At 37.6% G+C, this 19,227-nt stretch overlaps 1 protein-coding gene across 1 annotated transcript in view; it reads left to right on the top strand.

The window, feature by feature from the left end:
• Positions 1-8,586, top strand: part of LOC128860237 (formin-binding protein 1-like) — a gene marked incomplete at its 5' end in the record, with an annotated part of 54,206 nt that extends 45,620 nt beyond the window's left edge. Inside the window, 7 exon segments of the mRNA XM_054097622.1 lie at positions 2,401-2,436; positions 3,226-3,578; positions 3,659-3,793; positions 7,438-7,604; positions 7,688-7,841; positions 8,183-8,294; positions 8,296-8,586. Coding sequence (XP_053953597.1) covers positions 2,401-2,436; positions 3,226-3,578; positions 3,659-3,793; positions 7,438-7,604; positions 7,688-7,841; positions 8,183-8,294; positions 8,296-8,328 — 990 coding nt within the window.
• Positions 8,587-19,227: the final 10,641 nt, after the last annotated feature.

The raw sequence follows: 19,227 nt of genomic DNA, 5'->3' as shown, positions 1-19,227 counted from the left end.
TATCTATTTATATTTTGTTCTATTTTATTTTAATTTTGGGTTTTTTATGTAACTTTACTTTAGTTTATTCAGTTTATTCTAATTTATTGTACTTTATTTTATTTTGTTTAATTTGTTTATTCAGGTTATTTATTTTAATTAAATTTATTTTATTTTAATTCAAATTGTTCTATTTTTTATACATTTCGAAAGAAATAAGTACTGATGATGCCGCCAGTGCTCTTTGCGAACTTCGCGAACAAAAGAAATTAATTTTTTCAAGGCAAATTTCTACAGTTCAGATGCGTTGTTCTGGCGTTAAACGATTCTTGATGACTTGAAAAACCTTACTAAGTTATCGATATAGTTCTCATGCAGCTAATAAAACACCCGATATATGTGAATGGTTTATATATGTAGTATTCTTTCAATTTCATTCTTTTTGCTGTTTTATAAAAAAAAAAAAAAAAAACTTTCATCCAATGAAATAAATGGGTACTATGAAAAATACGTATTTATCCTGGCGAAAAGTAAACAAGAATTTAGCTTTAATAGAAACATTTTTTTTTTTGTTTGAATTTAGTCTCTTTTTAATTTAGTATTTTTTTTTGTGATTTAGTCTCTTTTTAATTTAGTATCTTTTTGTGATTTAGTCTTAAATTTAGCCTTTCTTTAATTTAATATTTTTTTTTTTATTTAGGCTTAAGTCCCTCACCTCATTTGAAATGGTTTTTTTTGGGTGTTTCTTTATAAGCGTGTAAAACGGAAACGAAATAAGATTTTTTATTTTGGTTTTCAGTATTTTAGTTTTTGATCCATTGTTAAAAACTAAAAAAAAATTGTTGACCAGGTGAGGTTCGTTCAAAAAGTTGTCAGCCTTCAAAAAATGGTCTTTACATGGACAATGGACACCGATATAGCCGGTTCTACTGAACCGATTTCGATGAAATAAAATTTAAATCACATAGAATTGATGTCGCTATCGTGTGAACTACGATTATTCGGGGCAAAAAATAAATTTTAGTATTTTTTTGGACCTTTAAAGTCTAAAAGAGGGTTAAAAAAGGGGGTTTCATCTTTGAACGTCCGCCGTTTTGTCAAATTTGTTGGGTTTTTGTTTTAAGATCGTAGTTCATACGCTAATGACATTCATATTGAACAAGAACATGTTTGTCTTTTTGATTTCAGGCACCCTTTGAGTCTTTTGAAGGGCCTTAATTTGGCTTTTTTTTTTAATTTAGAACTTTTTTAGTTTTAGTTTTCAGTTTTAATTTAGTGGTTTTTTAATTTAGTCTTAAATTTAGTATCTTTTTAATTTAGTATTTTAAGTTTTAAAAATTAAAAACATAAATTTTTAGCTTCACGTGCATATGAAATATTTCCTGGACAACAGAAAAAGTAGAGTCTTGCCGCACGGTGTAATATATGAATATATATATTATATTTTTTTAATTTTATTTATTTCTTGTTCTGCCCCCTATTTAAGGGGGTGGTAGGGTTTAGCGCTAAAAAAAAACACTTTTTTTTTTAATTTTTTACAGAAATATGGCTTAAGATACTTTAATAAAATCAGTTGCATGTTATTGTACATCTTTTCAATAAGTTTTTAAAAAATATTAATAATAAAATATTGACAAATAAGCCCATGTCAGAGTTTTGTTTTTCGAGAGGTGCTCTGCGGTGCCAATCGGCATTCGTCGTAGAATCATCTGAAACTAGAAAAGTCGAATTTTTCAGTTAAAGTATGACGTAATGGAAGCTCAAGTCGTTAGCTATAATAGAAATATGTTAAATGCACGTCCAAAGCTGAAAAGGTCTGGCTCTACTGAGGGCTAGCAGCGATTTTTCGCGCAGTAGGTTCAAAGTCGCGTTCGGCACCTTGTTACGATTCAATTCATATGTATAGGTCTTTGTATATGTGTTATGAAATAAAATATTAATTCACATCAAAATAAAATATCTACTATTATATATTTTCTTTCCCCTCTCTCTTCTTAACCTACACTTCTTTTATTTCTATTATTATACTCATTTTGAATGCGGCTTTACTCATGTTTTGTTATATTGCAAAATTGTATACACACACACATATATATATGCAACAAAAAAAAATTAAACTTCTTTTCTGCATTAAAATAAACAAAATTAATTTTTTCTTACTTTTTACTAAAAACAAAATTTTTCACTCACACACTTTTTATCAACTACCACTACAACATACCATAAAACTACAACAACAACGAAAACACCTATATGCCACATGCGTATCAAAACATCACCGCCTCTACCACAATGTACCGCTTACGAAAATTACTGAAAAACTTTAAACCAAAACAATCCAACTAAAAAAATAAATATAAAAAAAAAAAAAAAAAAAAAATTAAAATCGTGATACAATTTCAAAAAACTATCTGTCAATAGCCACAGAAGATTTATGAAGCCTGTATCACCATGAAGGTATGAATGATTTTACGCTGCTTTTCTAACATTTCTCATAAGCAAATATTTAGCAATAATATTTCACTACCACCTCTACTTTTAAGCGTTTTTATATTTATAAATAGCGCTAACCACTAACTATCGTAAAAGTACTAAAAATTAAATAAAAAAAAAAAAGTACTAAGAAAATATTCTACTCTTACTACCACAGCCACTTTTGTAATTTTGTTAAAATACACTTAACACACTTTAACATACACTAATACACACACACTTGCATAAGCATACAAACACGCACTTTACATATTTCAGAAAATGGTATTAGAGCTAAAAGTGCAAAGTGTACGCCATCTAATATTTAGTATTTTCTTAATTTTGCAGCCTACTTAGTATTAACAACCACATACACACACTTATTTGAGCTCAACAGCACAACTATTTTCGTTTCATCGGTTGCATAGTTGTAGGCATTTTTTTGTTGTTGTTTCTACCTCTTCGCATGCGCACATTTTGACATTTAATATTAAAAAAAAAAAAAAAAAAAAAAATTAAAATGAGAAAAATCATCACTCAACTGCCATCGGCACACTATCATCAACATCCAGCGACACACCCATGTTGTCCCTGGAAAATTCCCTTTTGTATTGTTTGTATTCTATACATTTTTTAGTGTTCGTCTTTCTCCAGCTTTTTCTGTTCAATCACGTGATATTATTGTTCTAATTTAATACACTCCATATGCACTTATCAGTTTGTTAAGTGACCGTGTGGCAAAAAAATTACTCATCACACTTTTCGTTCCCTTAGAATTCATTAACGGCGGATGGCCAAAAGGAAGACTTCAGCGATTTACCACCCAGTCAACGACGCAAAAAGCTACAAGCTAAAATTTCCGAATTACAACACAAGCTTAATCAAGAGGTGGCCACACGTGATGGTCTCATGAAAATGAAAATGGTTTATGAATCGAATTCATCGCTGGGCAATCCAATGACTGTTGAGGGCCAACTAAACGAGTCTGAGCACAAAACGGAAAAATTACGTATGGATCTGAAAAAGTTCCAAGGCTACTTGGAGAGTGCGAATCAAATACCTTTGGCTAGTAATAGTCCGCAAGCGAGTCGTAATCACATTCAAAATGGACATCATCGGACATCAAGGTGAGCAACTGTAGTAGGCGTAAAGTGGCGGCGAAGTAATCAAATCAATATAACTCTAATTATTATTGAATTGTTTACAGACATTCCAATGGCAGTGCCGAGGATCATAATGATGAAGGCGAAGATCATCCTGATGATGGTGGCAGCTTAAGCAGGTCAGGTTCAGAGGATAATGTGGCGCAAATACAAAATGGGCATAATAATAACAATAACGGGTACACTTATAAGTCTATGTTGAATAGCTTTAGACCATTTGCCATTCATGCCAACTCACCAATCAGTTTCATTCAATTTATCAGTTTTATAAATTCTTTGTATATCCTCACTCACTTGCTTCCCTTTGTGAAAGTGCGCTTACACATCTTCCTTGCATTTTTTATATGTATCAATTTGGTATTCACATAAATTCTCAAACTTTATATTTTCACATTTGATCATACCATCATTTAAACTGTTCAAATTTGCTTTTTTTTGCCTCAATGCATCAACAAAAAACATAAACAATAGTTTTGTTTTGGCTCTATGTTGGGACTGTTCAATACGAGGGATGCCTTTTATATTTCGGGATTATAGAACAAAAACAAATTTGAATCATCGAAAATCACTTTATTGTTTTTCAAAATATTCTCCATGAAGATCTATACACCTTTGCATGCGTTTGAACCAATTGTCGAAGCACTTTTGCCACTCTGAATGAGGTATCTCCAAAACATGCATTCTGAATGCCGCAACCGCTTCTGCAGGTGTCGAAAAACGTTGACCTCTCAGTTTGTTTTTTACGTACGGGAATAGAAAGAAGTCATTCGGTGCCAAGTCAGGACTATACGGCGGATGACCCATTAATTCGATGTTTTGGGTGCTCAAAAATGCAGTTGTTTGAGCCGATGTGTGAGTGCTCGCATTGTCCTGATGAAGAGTGATCCGTCTTTGGCGATTGGTTTTCCTAATTTCTTGGAAGACAACTGGCAACCAAATGGTTGTGTACCACTCAGAATTTACTGTTCTGCGTGGTTCGTGGTACGGTTGCGACATGTCCAGTTTTTCCGAAAAAACAGGCGACCATTTGCTTGGAAGTGCTTCGTGCGCGAACAACTTTTGTTGGATTTGGCTCATTTTGAAACACCCATACAGTCGACTGCTGTTTACTTTCGGGCTCATACGCGTAAATCCATGATTCATCACCTGTCACGATGTCATAGACGTGTTTCGAAGCCCCGCGATCGTATTTTTTGAGCATTTCCTTCGACCAATCGACACGAGCCTTTTTTTGAGCGATTGACAAATTGTGTGGAATCCAACGCGAACAAATTTTTTTGACAGTCAAATGTTTATGCAATATTGAATGTATGCTGGTCCCACTAATGCCTAAGATTGTTTCAATCTCACGATAGGTCACATGACGATCTTGCAATATCAGTTCGCGCACAGCATCAATGGTTTTCGGACCAACAACTGATTTTGGACGACCTTCACGAAATTCGTCTTGGAGTGAACTATTATGACCACGATTGAATTCACCATACCATCGATAAACACTGGTCCTTGATGGAGCTTCATCGCCAAAAAATGAATTAAGTTCATCCACGCAATGTTGCTGAGTTAATCCACGTCGAAAGTTGTAAAAAATAATCGCACGAAAATGTTCACGATTTAATTCCATTTTTGGACCGAGATGAATCTTTTAAGTTACTGTAAACAACACAAATAGCGCTGGTATTTCAAAACGTTCTGAGTACGTAAAAGCCAAAAAATGTCAAACTTTGCGATACAGCTGTCAGTTGCCAGATTGCAACACCAGCGTTGCCAAATCCCGAAATATAAAAGGCACCCCTCGTATAAGTTGGTCCTGCGATATTTATAACAGCGGCTAAACGTGATTTCTTCACGCCTGCAAAATGTTATGTTAAATATGCCTAAGCTTACAGTTTTAGCATTCGCAACAGGGATTAGCTGGCGTATGTGCGATGTTTATTTAAAAGTAAGTTTACAGTTCTATGTTAGGGTTCGCTGTTGATTTAGCAGACGTTTGTACGATGTTAATTTAAAAGTAAGTTTACAGTTCCCTATTAACTTTTGCTGCTAAATACACTGTTGCCTATACAGCGCTTGCTTAAAAGGCCATATGGCGATTTAGTGCTGATATTTTAAATTTTCATTTAGTGACGCACAAGAATAAATTCCTACGTAGCATTTCATCCCGTTTCAGTTTAAACAATTCTCTTAATAGGATATGGTGCTTGACAGCCGTAAGATAGACATATTAAATAAAAAATTTGTACTTTCCTCAGAAATTTATGTATGCATTGGCAAAAGACGTATAAAGAAAAAAAACTAGGGTCTGTCAGACTCACGCACGGTAGAAGTGAAACTTCTAAGTTGGTTGTTCCATGCATGGGAGCCCCGGTTTAGATCTCTCCCCCCTCTCTCGTGTTAAATTCAGGTTTTCATTTTTTTTTTCTATATCACTCCACATAAATTTGTACTAATATATTTATTTTTGTCCTTATTAGCTTCAAATTTGACACTTGGGTGCAGTGTTGCACTTGACGCTGACATTTCTTTGCACTTCCAATGGTATTTTTTGCCTACTTTTGGCGCGTTAATCAATTTGCTTTGATCACCGAAACGGTTGAAATGTCATTTTACAACCTTCTACTTCAACTATCGTCATTCGTTTGGCAAACGCACTCATTGTATCGCTTCGTCTCCTCCATACCTACCATCTATTTACTTCACAGCAGTTTCTTATTGCTTTCCCGCTTACACACATTCAATCGGCGCTTTATCTGATACTCACACACAGCATTCATTTGCACGGGCTATGGCTATCTATAATACCCGTTGTCGGTTGTCGATTGTCGGTTGCCTGCATGTCGGTTGCCTGCATGTCGCCAGTCTACTTCAATGCTTACTTGTGTGCTATATACATTTCAGAATAGGCGAGAGTGGGAAGGAGCAGCTGCTCCTTGGCCCCGCCCATTTGACGGATTTCGGTAACGCTCGAACTTACCGTTTCACTCGCCTATTTTCAATCTGCCTTGGGGCCCCCGACGCGCCTAAACAAGTTTCACTTCAAAAAATATGCAATCGGTCCAATACGCCAAAAAAATAATAGGGCACTTTTTATGCTTTTACAACCAGTACCACCGAGCTTTTTTTTTTAATCAAACTATAAAGTTTTACACAAATTTGTGTGAATTTGAGTTCTAGTAATTGGCAGTTAGTCGGACTTTCTCCGAAGTCGAGTTTAATTTGATTTATTATATGAATATTTCAGGCATTTAGTTTAAACAGAGTACGGTTTTGGAAATTGGCTCCCCCACACTTCCTCTTACACATTTCCTCTCTTAGTTTCACATTTGTGTAAATACCTTAATGCTTTCACCTCATCATTTTCATCACTAATTTGTATGTGTTATTATAAGGGTCAGTATTTTGTGCAAGTTTAATTCTGATTTCCAACTTAACAAATCTCGAATGTCTTATGTTGCCCTATTGAACTTAGTTTTAAAATTCACCACAGCTAATCTTGCACTGAAAAATCTGTCCCTTAATGCTATTTCTCATTACAACTGCGCACATTTGCACTTATTTGTTTATTTTTATTATGTATATATATGTACATATATGTATGTATGTAAATATATATTCTCAAATTAATCGAATTGCCACATATTCTAACCTAAAAAATTAAATTTACCACAACCAACCGCTCATTTTAAGTTTCAAACGAAATTTTTATTTCGTTTCGTTCTCTTTTGTTTCGTTTCATTTTTTGGCACTTCATTGCTTATTGCCGCGTCAATCATACGAAATGCTACACAAATTTCCTCTTTTGCATGCGCGGCTACAAAATCAGCAGTTCGGCTAGTCCCGAAAGTGGCTTGGGTACATCGCACACCTCGCTGCCCGGCTCAGGACAGGGTAGTGCGAACGAGAATGCCATCGGCGAGGATGGTTACGATGACACGGAAAGTGAAGTGCTGCAACCGTTGGGCACATGTCGAGCGCTCTATCCCTTCGAAGGTGAGTAGGAAAATAATATATTTTAAATGAATGGAGCATCTCTCATAATTGCAATGTGTTTTTTTTTGTTTTTTGTTAAATAGCAACCAGCGAAGGCAGCATACCAATGAATGAGGGCGAAGAACTGCAAGTCATTGAGATCGATCAGGGTGATGGCTGGACGCGCGTACGCCGCGCCAATCCCATAAGCGGCTGGGATGAAGGATTTGTGCCGACTAGTTATATTGAATGTACACTGTATGCATAAGTCAATTAATTGGGGAAAAACATAATTTTAATTAGATTGCCTTAATTTAAGTCAGTTAAAATAATTGATTTAGTTAGTTAGTTTGTTTTTTGAATGTTGAAAGTTTGGCCATCGTTTGGACTTTAGAATTTTGATTTCATATTTTCTATGAAACCTTTTAAAATTTATTTTCCTAATTTCTTTTCTAATAACTTGCATTTGCTCTGTATAAAGTGATTTACTTACTAATTTTGCCTTCCGTATGCTACTCACCAATATCGTTGTCATACATGCATATGCATATGTATGTGGTGCGTGTGTGTGTGTGTAATACGATCAACAATCAATTCAGCCCTTACATACTGCACATGATTGATAGCATGCCATTCGTTTATGCAAGCGCCGATAAGCGTTACACGGAGCTCGAAAGTGCTGAGTCAAGTTCAAGCACGCCAACTATTGACCTTAACTGAGCAACGGCACAGTAGTGTTGTTTAATTGCGTTTAAATGTGACCAAATGTATTTATAGCTACCAACAGTATCAAAACTAACTGCCGCAAGTGGGAAGAATGAAGAAGGAGAAATGAAAAATAAAAATAAATAAAAAACAGTTACAACGCCAACAAATGAATTCGCAAGTATTGCAAAGTGCTTTTCTTATTTTGTTTCTTATAAATTTTCGTAATGTTTATGTATAAATAATTTAATATGCTGTGAAAAAGAAATTTATAAAGAGTGATATAACACTTTTTAAATGTATAAACGAAAAACAAAAAAAAAAAATATATATATAAGAAAATGCAAAAAAAATGTGTAGAAGTGAAAACTTACGATTTGTGAGAGGGCAACGGTAGAACTGCTGATTACTTAAAATCCTACGGCCTAGACAGACGGTGGCGCTAATCGGGATTACCAGCGCATTTTGTAGTGGAAAAATTGAAGTGTGACAGATGGCAGTTATGCGGATTAGTGAACAACTGCTTTGCTTATTGGATAATTTTGTCAGTCAAATGTGGACCGCAGGCAACAAATACGGGTATTAGTTGCGCTGATGCTAAGAAATAATTATTTATTTAAAAAAAATTTTAAATTGCAATTTTTCACAAAAAAAAAAAAATTATAATTATAATAAAATAAAATAAGTGGCGCATACACTTTTGTTAGAAAAAAATAATTATTTGAAAAAAATTTAAATTGCATTTTTTCACAAAAAAAGTAATAAATAATTGGCGCATACACTTTTGTTAGAAAAAAGTAATTAATTAATTAAAAGTAATTAAATTTAAATTAAATTGCGATTCCTCAAAAAAAAAATATATATATATTTATTTAAAAAAAAATCTTAACTTGCAAATTTTCAAAAATAAAAGAAGAAATATATAATAAATAAATGGCGCATACACTTTTGTTAGAAAGAAATAATTATTGAAACAATTTTTATTTCCAATTTCTCAAAAAAAAAAAAAAAAAATATTTGATTAAAAAAATCTTAAATTGCAATTTTTCACAAAAAAAAAAATAAAATAATAATAATAATAAATAATTGGCGCATACACTTTTGTTAGAAAGAAATAATTATTGAAACAAATTTTAATTCCAATTTCTCACAAAAAAAAAATTATTTATTTAAAAAAATCTTAAATTGCAAATTTCAAAAAAAAAAAAAGGAAAAATGTAATAATAATAATACTCACCATGAGAAATAATTGGCGCATACACTTCTGTTAGAAAGAAAAAAATATTAAAAAAAGTCTTAAATTGCAGTTCTTCAAAAAAAAAAAAAAAATTATAATAATAATAAATAAATGGCGCATACACTTGTTTTAGAAAGAAATAATTATTTAAAGAATCTTAAATTGCAATTTAAAATAATAATAATAAATAATTGGCGCATACACTTCTGTTAGGTGGTTAGTCGAGCTCCTCCTCCATGTTGTTCCTCAAGTGGAGAGACCAACAGTTTCAAACCGACTACGTACGGCAAATGCTTTTTATGAGGAGTTTTTTCATAGCAGAAATGCATTCGGAGGTTTGCCATTCCGTGCTGAAAGGCGACTGCTATTGGAAAAAAAATTGTTCCATCAGTTTGCTATTTGATGCACGAAGATTCGACACCAACCCATTCGGCGACGGCGGCCTTCATTTCTTAAAATGCTCGCAAATATCATAAAAATTAATGTAATAGCGTATGGGTTAGTGCAAATTAGCATTACACCCAGTTTTTTTTTTGTTCTTTTCTTCATTCACATTTCATTTTTCATTCACATTTGACATTAACTGCTATTTTTCGGCAATGTTGCAATCGAAAATTCCGCTAATCCGCTCAAATTATGAGAATTAACAAGTTCCCTGCCCAATAAATCATATGTGACTCGCGAGAGCGTATTGACTCATGTGACTCATTTCTTTATACAACTTAGAACTTGCATTGAACGTGTCGTTATATATTTGTGAATTGTATGGGGACAGGGAAGTTGTTAAGTCTAGTTGTTAATCTGCATTTGTTGCAGTGGAGAACTGAGAAAATTTGAATTAAGTCGTTAATTTCGAATTAAGTCGTTCATCCCGATTAATGCCTCCATCTGTCTAGGCTATTATCCGCCGCAGTAGCGAATAATTTTTGTAAAAGTGTTACAGAAAAAAAAGAAAACTTCTATCCTTTCACTCACTCTTTATTTGACTCACAAGTCTATGAAAACGCGCTTTGCACTAGCAGAACTAAAAGGCAAAACGTGCTAGTAGCGGTAGAGCTGCTACAACAATAACAACAACTACAAGTATTACCAAAAATCACTGCATAAAAGTCTATTGGCTTAAACAGGAAAAGCGTGAAAATTTGCGCAAATTATTCTATATCAAAAACTCACTTTCACAAATAACCTTTCAGAAAAGAAAAAAACCTCTTCAATGCACCAGCGACACATCCATACAAAATTATCAATGCATATTTTAGTACATAAAATGTAAACGCATATATGTATGTACATATATCAAGCGAGTATGAATGAAAGCCTATAATTAAACAAAAATATCTACATACATACATACAAACATATAATCTATGCAAAATATATATAAAAATTACAAAATTAAATAAAGATATTGTATAAATATGCTACATTTTTAAAACTGAACCTACTCCATGCGGTGGAAATGCAAAAACAGGAAGAAAACAAAAAAACAGAAAAAATTTGTAAAAAAGCCGAAAAGGCGTTAGTGATTTGCGACATACTATGCAATTTTGTAGCACTGCTTGAAGTGCACGAGATCGCAAGAAGAAGCATTTTATTTTTAAATATTTTTTTATTTTTATTTTTTTTATTTTTATTTTTATTTTTTTTTTCGAACTAAACTAGCTTCCTTAGTGTAATAATTTGAGTTTTGTATTTCGCTCATTTCGTGCGTTCGTACAGCAGTGGCTGCTGCATTGCGTAAGCTTTTGTACAGTTTCATTTAAAGCTAAACTAGATGTTCTATTAATTAATGAATTAATCGATTAAAAGTAAAAACCATTAGCTTTTAGTTTGCGCCTTATTTTTATGTGTATCTATGTATAAACGTGTAAACGTATAAGTATATGTGAATGTATATTTAAGCAAATTTAGTTTTAAAGTCTTATGTTGTGTAATATTAAACGGAACAAAATACAAAAAAAAAAAAACAAATATAAAAAATAGAAAACAAAAAATTATAATAACAAAGCGCAAGAAATAGTGTTAAAGACCAAGAGAAGCAGAAGGACCGCTAGTTATGTATGTATGTATTGCGTGCGCGCAACGCTAACGAAAATGCGCTTTATTTATTCTTAAGTTGTATGCTACATAATTTGTACTTTAATTTACCAGAAGCAGTAGCGGTTAGAAATAGCAAACAAAACAAACAAAGAGTTAGACAAATCAACTGAAAATGCAAAAGCAAAAACTAAAATAATAATAAATAAGTCAACCACACAATTGTAACTACAATACACATACACACACAAACAAAAACAACTACGCTAACACTGTACCCACGAAAAGTTGGCTGGCGCCACATATTGTATTCTATTGTATGTACGATGCCCCAACCCACCACCACCACCACCACCACCATTCTCGCCCAAACTACTAAGCTGTAAAACTGTACAGAAACTGAATAATTTACAATTATTTTTATTATTGCATATAAATAAATGTATTGTAAAATTTAAGTTTAATTAGCATTTAAGCTGTTTTTTGTACGTCTATTTTTAACAAAAAACTTCGTTTTTATTATACGCTCGTATTCGCTCCGGTTCGCCTGTGTGCACTGTTTTGCGTTTATGCTACAATTATTTAATTTTAATTTTAATTTCAACGTCGTTTTTAAGTTATGCCGAAACAATGTGAGAATGCGTGCAAAGCGAAATTATTAATTGATTACTGATCTATGAAATACCGTTTTTTTGTATAATTAATATATATATATATACCTACATATATATAAATATAATGTAATTTAAAGGGAAGCAAAACGACTAATGAAATGATAAAAAATTATATACATAAATATTGACGAGGTACGAGGGCGAAAAGTCGTAGTCGGAGCGTTAAGCGTAAAGCGCAAAGTGAAAAGCATAAAATTCCAAAATTTTTAAATGAAATGAATTAAATTTAAATTTATGAACTATATAAATATAAAATATTATACTGAAAAAATAAAAAAAATATATTAATAAAATTTAATATGGAATTTGTATTAGAAACTGAATTGAAGGTACTCGATGGCTATACGGTAGTAAGGAGTATTGCCTAATTGCGACACTGGACGTTAAGAACGCCTTCAATACGGTACACTAGACAGGGTTAGTTTACTGGGGCGGCAGCCCTTGGTCGGGAAAAACCCGAGTCATTCCGTTAACGTAGAACCGGATGCCATGGGAATGGGTAGAGCATCTGAAGTCCTGTAACTTCACCTCTGGTGTGAGCAAGCTCTGGTCCACCGTAAGGTCCCTGTCGAACCCGACGAAGCACAACGACAAGGTGGATATCGCCTTCAACGGTCGTACTTCGTCGGATCCGAAGAGATGCGCGAGCTACTTTAGCCGGCAATTTATACTGCATCCTCCGGTCGACAGATCCAAACGTTGTGCCACCAGACGGTTGCACAAACTGCCATACAACAGTGCACCGCTTGCTTTCTCCAGCGACGAGGTTCAGGGGGCCATCAAACATATGAAACCATCTAAAGCCATTGGCCCTGACGGACTAAACATGCTGATGTTGAAAAAGCTGGGTCCATTGGGAGTAGAATTCCTCACCAAGGTCTTCAACCTGTCTATGGCCGCTCTCATCATTCCTGGTAAGTGGAAATTAGGGAGAGTGGTCCCACTACTGAAGCCTGGGCAACCCGCTAACCAGGGGAGTCTTATCGTCCGATAACTCTCCTTTCCCCAGTAGTGAAGACGCTTGAAGCCCTTCTACTCCCACTCCTCACAGAACACCTGACTCCAGCCTCACACCAGCATGGTTTCCGAAGAGTGCACAGAACCTCCACGGCACTCACCGTCATAAACACCCAGGTAAACCGTGGACTAAACCAAAACCGCGTTGGATCTACAAAAGGCTTTCGACGCAGTCAGCCACGCCACGCTACTAGATGACGTTTTACAGTCGACACTCCCGCCAGGGCTGAAGAGGTGGACCGCGAACTACCTGAGTGGTCGTCACTCGTCGGTAATATTTCGAGACCAAACCTCAAAACAGAGAAAAATAAAGCAACGAGTACCGCAGGGTGGTGTCCTTTCACCCTTGCTTTTTAATTTCTATATTTCGAAACTCCCCCAGCCACCAGAGGGAATCTCACTGGTCTCATATGCCGACGACAGATGGCGTCGGGCATCTATGCACCAAAGTAAACGATTACCTCGCCCACCTTTCTCGCTTCTTCACTGCGAGAAACCTAAAACTTTCTCCCACTAAATCCACGGCGACCCTTTTTACCACCTGGACAAAGGAGGTCAAGCTGCAACTTCAGGTACACGTCGATGACACCCCAATACCGACGGTAAATAGCCCCACAATATTGGGAGTCACCTTTGACAGCTTGCTCTCCTTCTCCGCGCACACAACCGCTATTGCAACGAGAGTACAGAATCGCAACAAGGTCTTCAAGTCGCTCGCCGGCAGCACTTGGGGCAAAGACAAAGAAATATTGCTGTCGACTTTCAAAGCAATAGGCCGACCGGTTCTTAACTATGCTGCGCCTGTCTGGTCGCCCGGAACTTGTGATACGCAGTGGACGAAGCTCCAGACCTGCCAAAATACTGCTATTAGGACCGCGACAGGATGTCTCCTGATGCCCCCAATTCAACACCTGCATGACGTAGGCCTCACCCATGCAGACACCTGCTTGAGCCTGAGCCTCCTCCCAGCCACATCAGGAGACACTTCCTCAACTACGTGGACGAGATCCAGGACAAAACAGACAGACCACTCCAGGATCAGACAGTGTACAGACAGGCCATAAACGACATTCATCGGGAGACCCTTACCACCTTAAGCTCTCGACCCCCGAATGCTGTTATCGGAGTCCAACCACCACCTATTGCAGACGAAGAGCTCCAGCTTCACATGCCCCATCAAACCCACTCATCTAACACCTCTCTCCCTCTGGACCCAACCCGTCGAAACAGCTAGTTTCCTGGGCCTACCGTTAGATGAGCTAGACGAAGACGACCGGTGATTACACTATACTGACGGGGCGAAGATACTGCTACAACAACAACAACAACGCCTTCAATACGCCTTTCCGACAGAACCCTTTGCTATAATACTGATGCTGGTGAAAAAGAGTGCAAAATAACTGGCGGAGTTCCACAGGGCTCAGTCCGGCGACCCCTACTTTGGAACCTCATGTACCATGTAGTTTTGCGCCTCAATCTGTCTCTAGCGTCGCAAATCATAGGATTTGCTGACGACATAGCTGCTGGGGTTGTGCCGAAGAAACACTCCGTCAAGCCGAAGAAACATGCAACCAAGCTGTGGGCATGGTAAAGCCTGAAGTACCTGTCTGGCACTCCCCAAGTATCACTAATGCGCCGTTTTGATAGAATTTTGAATCCTCCAACAGGCAGATATCTACAGTCAGCCAGAGTTGCTTATGTAATGGAGAAGGTTGGTGGAATTTAGATTGGCGCACTGCCCCAACGTGTCGAAGAAAGGATCATCCCGTAATTTTAATTGTGTCGCTGCCAAGCCCGGATATTTACAGAGAAAGTGTTGAGCAGTCTACTTCTCCTTCTCTGAAAGGCCACCGGTTACGGAATACCATACGAAAAATCTTCCGTAATGGTAAATCGCGCTTTCCTGCGTGTGTGCCGGTCGTCCAATTACCGGTAAACACAGCTACGAGTATGGAAATTGAATGGCGTGGAGGCCCCAGCTGTATATAGCCTACAGTTGTTTTTTACCTGAGTAGAGCGCCTTAGAAGCCTTCTTTACTCCGTCCTAAATATTCAGCTTCCATGAAAGTGCCTACTTATCTATGTAAAGGGTGTTCCAATAACGGCACGTAGCGCCGTCTTGTTGAAAATAAACGTTGTCCAGATCAATACCATCCAATTCCGGCCATACAAAATCGTTAATCATCTCTCGATAGCGCAATCCATTCACCGTAACTGTTGTTGTAACTGTTGTTCCAGCTTCATTTTCGAAAAAGTAAGGCCCAATGACTCTGCCGGACACAAACTGCACCAAACAGTCACACGTTGAGGATAGAGAGGCTTTTCAATAATAACTCTTGGATTTTCTGAGCCTCAGATCGGACAATGTTGCTTGTTGACGAAGCCACCGAGATGGAAATGGGCCTCATCGCTCGAGATGATTTTTCGATGGAATTCTGGATCATTTGCATGCGTTTCAACGGTCCAATCAGCAAAGACACGACGTTGTTGCTGATCGGCCGGCTTAAGTTCTTGTGTTAACTGAAGTTTATAAGCCTTACGACCCAAATCTTCATACGGTGTAATGACGTTTGTGGAATGCACAATACCAAAGAACGACGCGGAATGGACAAACCTGGGGTTTCTTCAACACTTTCGGCTACAACAGCAATATTTTCGGCTGTTCTTGAGCGACGTGCACGGATTTTATTCTTCAAATCACTAACTTGTCCCAACAGCTCGAATTTTTTCACTAATTTCTGTATTTGTATTGCGGTCCGACAGGGTTCGAGTTTTACGAACCGTCTCTGCCAAATTTGCACCATTTTTATTGTGAATTTTAACAATTTCAATGCGTTGGTTAAGCCGTGTATCGTTCCATTTTTATTAATGGCGTAGTATCCACTTGAGAAATATCAAAAAATGACAGCTTCAAAACTGACATTTACCGAAATAGCGGCCTATTCAAAATAACACCTGCTATTGGAAACCCTTTATTTTAAGGGTATTTGCATTAGACTACAGAGAGTGTTTGGCAGTAGTAGTATAGCTACATCGACCCCTCTCGGTCACCGTAGCCAATAGCAAAAGCTCCTCATAAAAAACCATTTGCCATTCGGAGTCGGTTTAAAACGGCAGGTCCCTCCATGTGTGGAACAACTTCAAGACGCACGCCACAAATAGGAGAGAAGCTCGGCCAAACCGGCTGAAGTGTATGCGCCAATTACGTTTTTTTTTTTAATTCTATGTAGATTACTACCACTTTATGATATGAGCCTGAAAATTTATAGGCTTAAAGTTTGCTATAGCCCAAGTAATATTAGTCTTAGTGAGTATATCTGAAATAAATGAGCTAACCTCAATGTTCGAAAGTCTGGGCCTAAAAGTTTTTGCAGTACCTGCGTTATAGACTTCGGAGTTGCGCGGAAAGTGGGTGGCTAATATTAAACTTAGCGACTCTCCTTGGTGGAAGTCGTGCAGCTGTTTTGGAGAACACAAATGGATGTTGTTGATTTGGATACGAGTTTTCTTAAACGAGATTTTTCCACTGCAGTCTCTATACCTTCACATCTCTTTGCTTTCCTCAACTCCCTTTTTGATGTACGTTGAGTTGCCCATGGTAGAAGTCCGAATCGTAAGTACTATCCATAATTATTGTCGGATGTGAAACAAATTAACAATGATTGGAATCTTAGTGTTCTTTGTCCTGTGTTGAAGAAAGCGATCCTGCTATTTGCGCCAACTACCGGGGATCAGTCTTATCGGCGTCTCATATAAGTTTCTGTAAAGCGTATTATGTGCAAGACTAAAGCCATACGCCAGCTCACTAACTGGACCTTATCAGTGTTGTTTTAGACCACACCACTAGATCTTCATACTACGCCAAATTATGGAAAAACCCTATAAAAAAGATAACGACATAACTCATCATCTCTTTGTCGATTATAAGGCTACTTTCGATAGCCCAATAAGGGATCGCCAATATGCCACAATGTCTGAGCTCGGTATTCCCGACTATGCAAAATGACATTGAGTAACACGTCCAGCTCCGTCAAGGTAGGAAAATACCTCTCCGAACCTTTCAATACCGAGCGAGGTTTCAGACAAGGCGATTCACTATCGTGCGACCTCTTCAACTTTCTCATGGAAAGGGGTACTGTGGAGAGCCGGTGTTCATCGAAATGACACGATTTTCACCAAAAGTGTCTAGCCCTTTGCATATGCTGATGACATTGACATCATAGCGAACTGCAAGCGAGATGTTACCCCTTCCTGTCCTATAGGAAATATACACTGTGTTTTGGATCTAGCATTTCAGCGGACAACTATACCTTTGCAATCGTCAAGGTATTTATATAGAGAGAGTGCAGCGATGGCTTAACGAGGCTAAGTTAGATTTAGCCGGTAACAAAAGCGAGGTAGTTCTAATAAGTACTGGAGGGCGAAAGTCCTTTGAGCTGAACATAGGTACACACCGTATAGTCTCGAAAAAGGCGATCAAATATCTTATCGACACTATTTGGATCGACACAAGACTTTGTTTCAGGCAGCATTTAATAAATGTAAGTTCCAAGGCGGCTTCTATCAATGGTGATGGTGCCCTAACGCGACTTCTCCTTAATATAGGAGGGCCCCAGGGAAATCGCAGACGGCTACTGTCATTGGTTGCTGACTCTATAATTCTGTATGCAGCGCCTAGCTGGGCGGGGACCAAAAAGTCTAATATACGGGAAGTCACCCAGGCATACAGGCAAGGCAATCTGCATGTAATCTGCGTAATAGCGAGAAAGATACCCCTAAACCTCTTGACAGATGAAATGTTTCGACTCTGTAATAGACAGGGATTGCGTGGGGAAAAAGCAGCGGAGCGACTCCTGACAATAGCCCGGTGGCAGCAGCGGTGGGATGAGTCACAAAGCGGACGTTGGACCTACAAACGCATACCACGTGATGGTGATGATACCACGGAGACACCGACTATCACCTTTCACAGTTGCTCAGCGGACATGGCTGTTTTCAGGAATACCTGCACCGTTTTAAGCTGGCAGACAGCCCCTTCTGTCCAAACTGCCCGAATACAGACGAAAACGCAGAACACGTCATGTTTTATTCCGACCGCTTTAGAGAGAAACGAGCTATACTGGAGCAAGCCCTGGGACATCAACCGTCCTGCAGTACCCTCATACGAGATATGTGCGCAACCAGCGGTATGAGGGAGGCAACGCAAACGTTTGCAGGTAAGATTATGACGCGACTTCGCCATGTTGATTGGGAACGCAAACAGAGAAGGCGGACAGTCTCTGACGAACCGACAATAAGCACAGACGTTTGAGTGAAATACGCAATACAGTATCATACAGAAGATGCCTCCTTTACTTTGGACCACCTATAAACATAGTGGGAGTAATTGAGACTATCGACGGTGTATAGCCTTCATACGCCTACAGGAGAGGAACCGGGACGCGGGTACCTGTTGTGTCTTCGGACATAAACGCGGCTCTAACCAGAAGTTATACTTTTGTGGTCCCAGGGTAGAACTAGCCGAGGTAGAGGATTGTTATAGTATTAGTGGGAGCGTGTCCCACATACCATTGGTGTGACGACACCTTTGAGATGTTTCTGAAATTTTGATTTCAACCGCCTTAAACAAAAAGGTATTTATATATCTTGGCACTGCCGTCACAACAACTGAGAGCGTTTGTTTGCCTGAAGATAAACCGACGCATCACGCTTGCTAATAGGTGTTACTATGGTCTCAGTAAGCAAATGCGCAGGAGAGACTTTCTCGCCCGACGAAACTAACATTCTACACTCACACTCTTACCCGTGCTAACGCCGAATGAACCACGTATAAGCTCTACAACGAGGTGGACATAGTGAAGCGTATCAATATTCAGGGCTTGCGCTGTTTGGACCACATCGAGCGTATGGATGCAGAAGCTTCAGCAAAGGTAGAGAACAACGACGTGGAGGAAGACTATGCTTTCGATGGAAA

The sequence above is a fragment of the Anastrepha ludens genome, chromosome 4 (assembly GCF_028408465.1).
Source record: "Anastrepha ludens isolate Willacy chromosome 4, idAnaLude1.1, whole genome shotgun sequence".
NCBI classification, from domain to species: Eukaryota; Metazoa; Arthropoda; class Insecta; order Diptera; family Tephritidae; genus Anastrepha; species Anastrepha ludens.
This window is presented reverse-complemented; position numbering and strand designations above follow the sequence as displayed.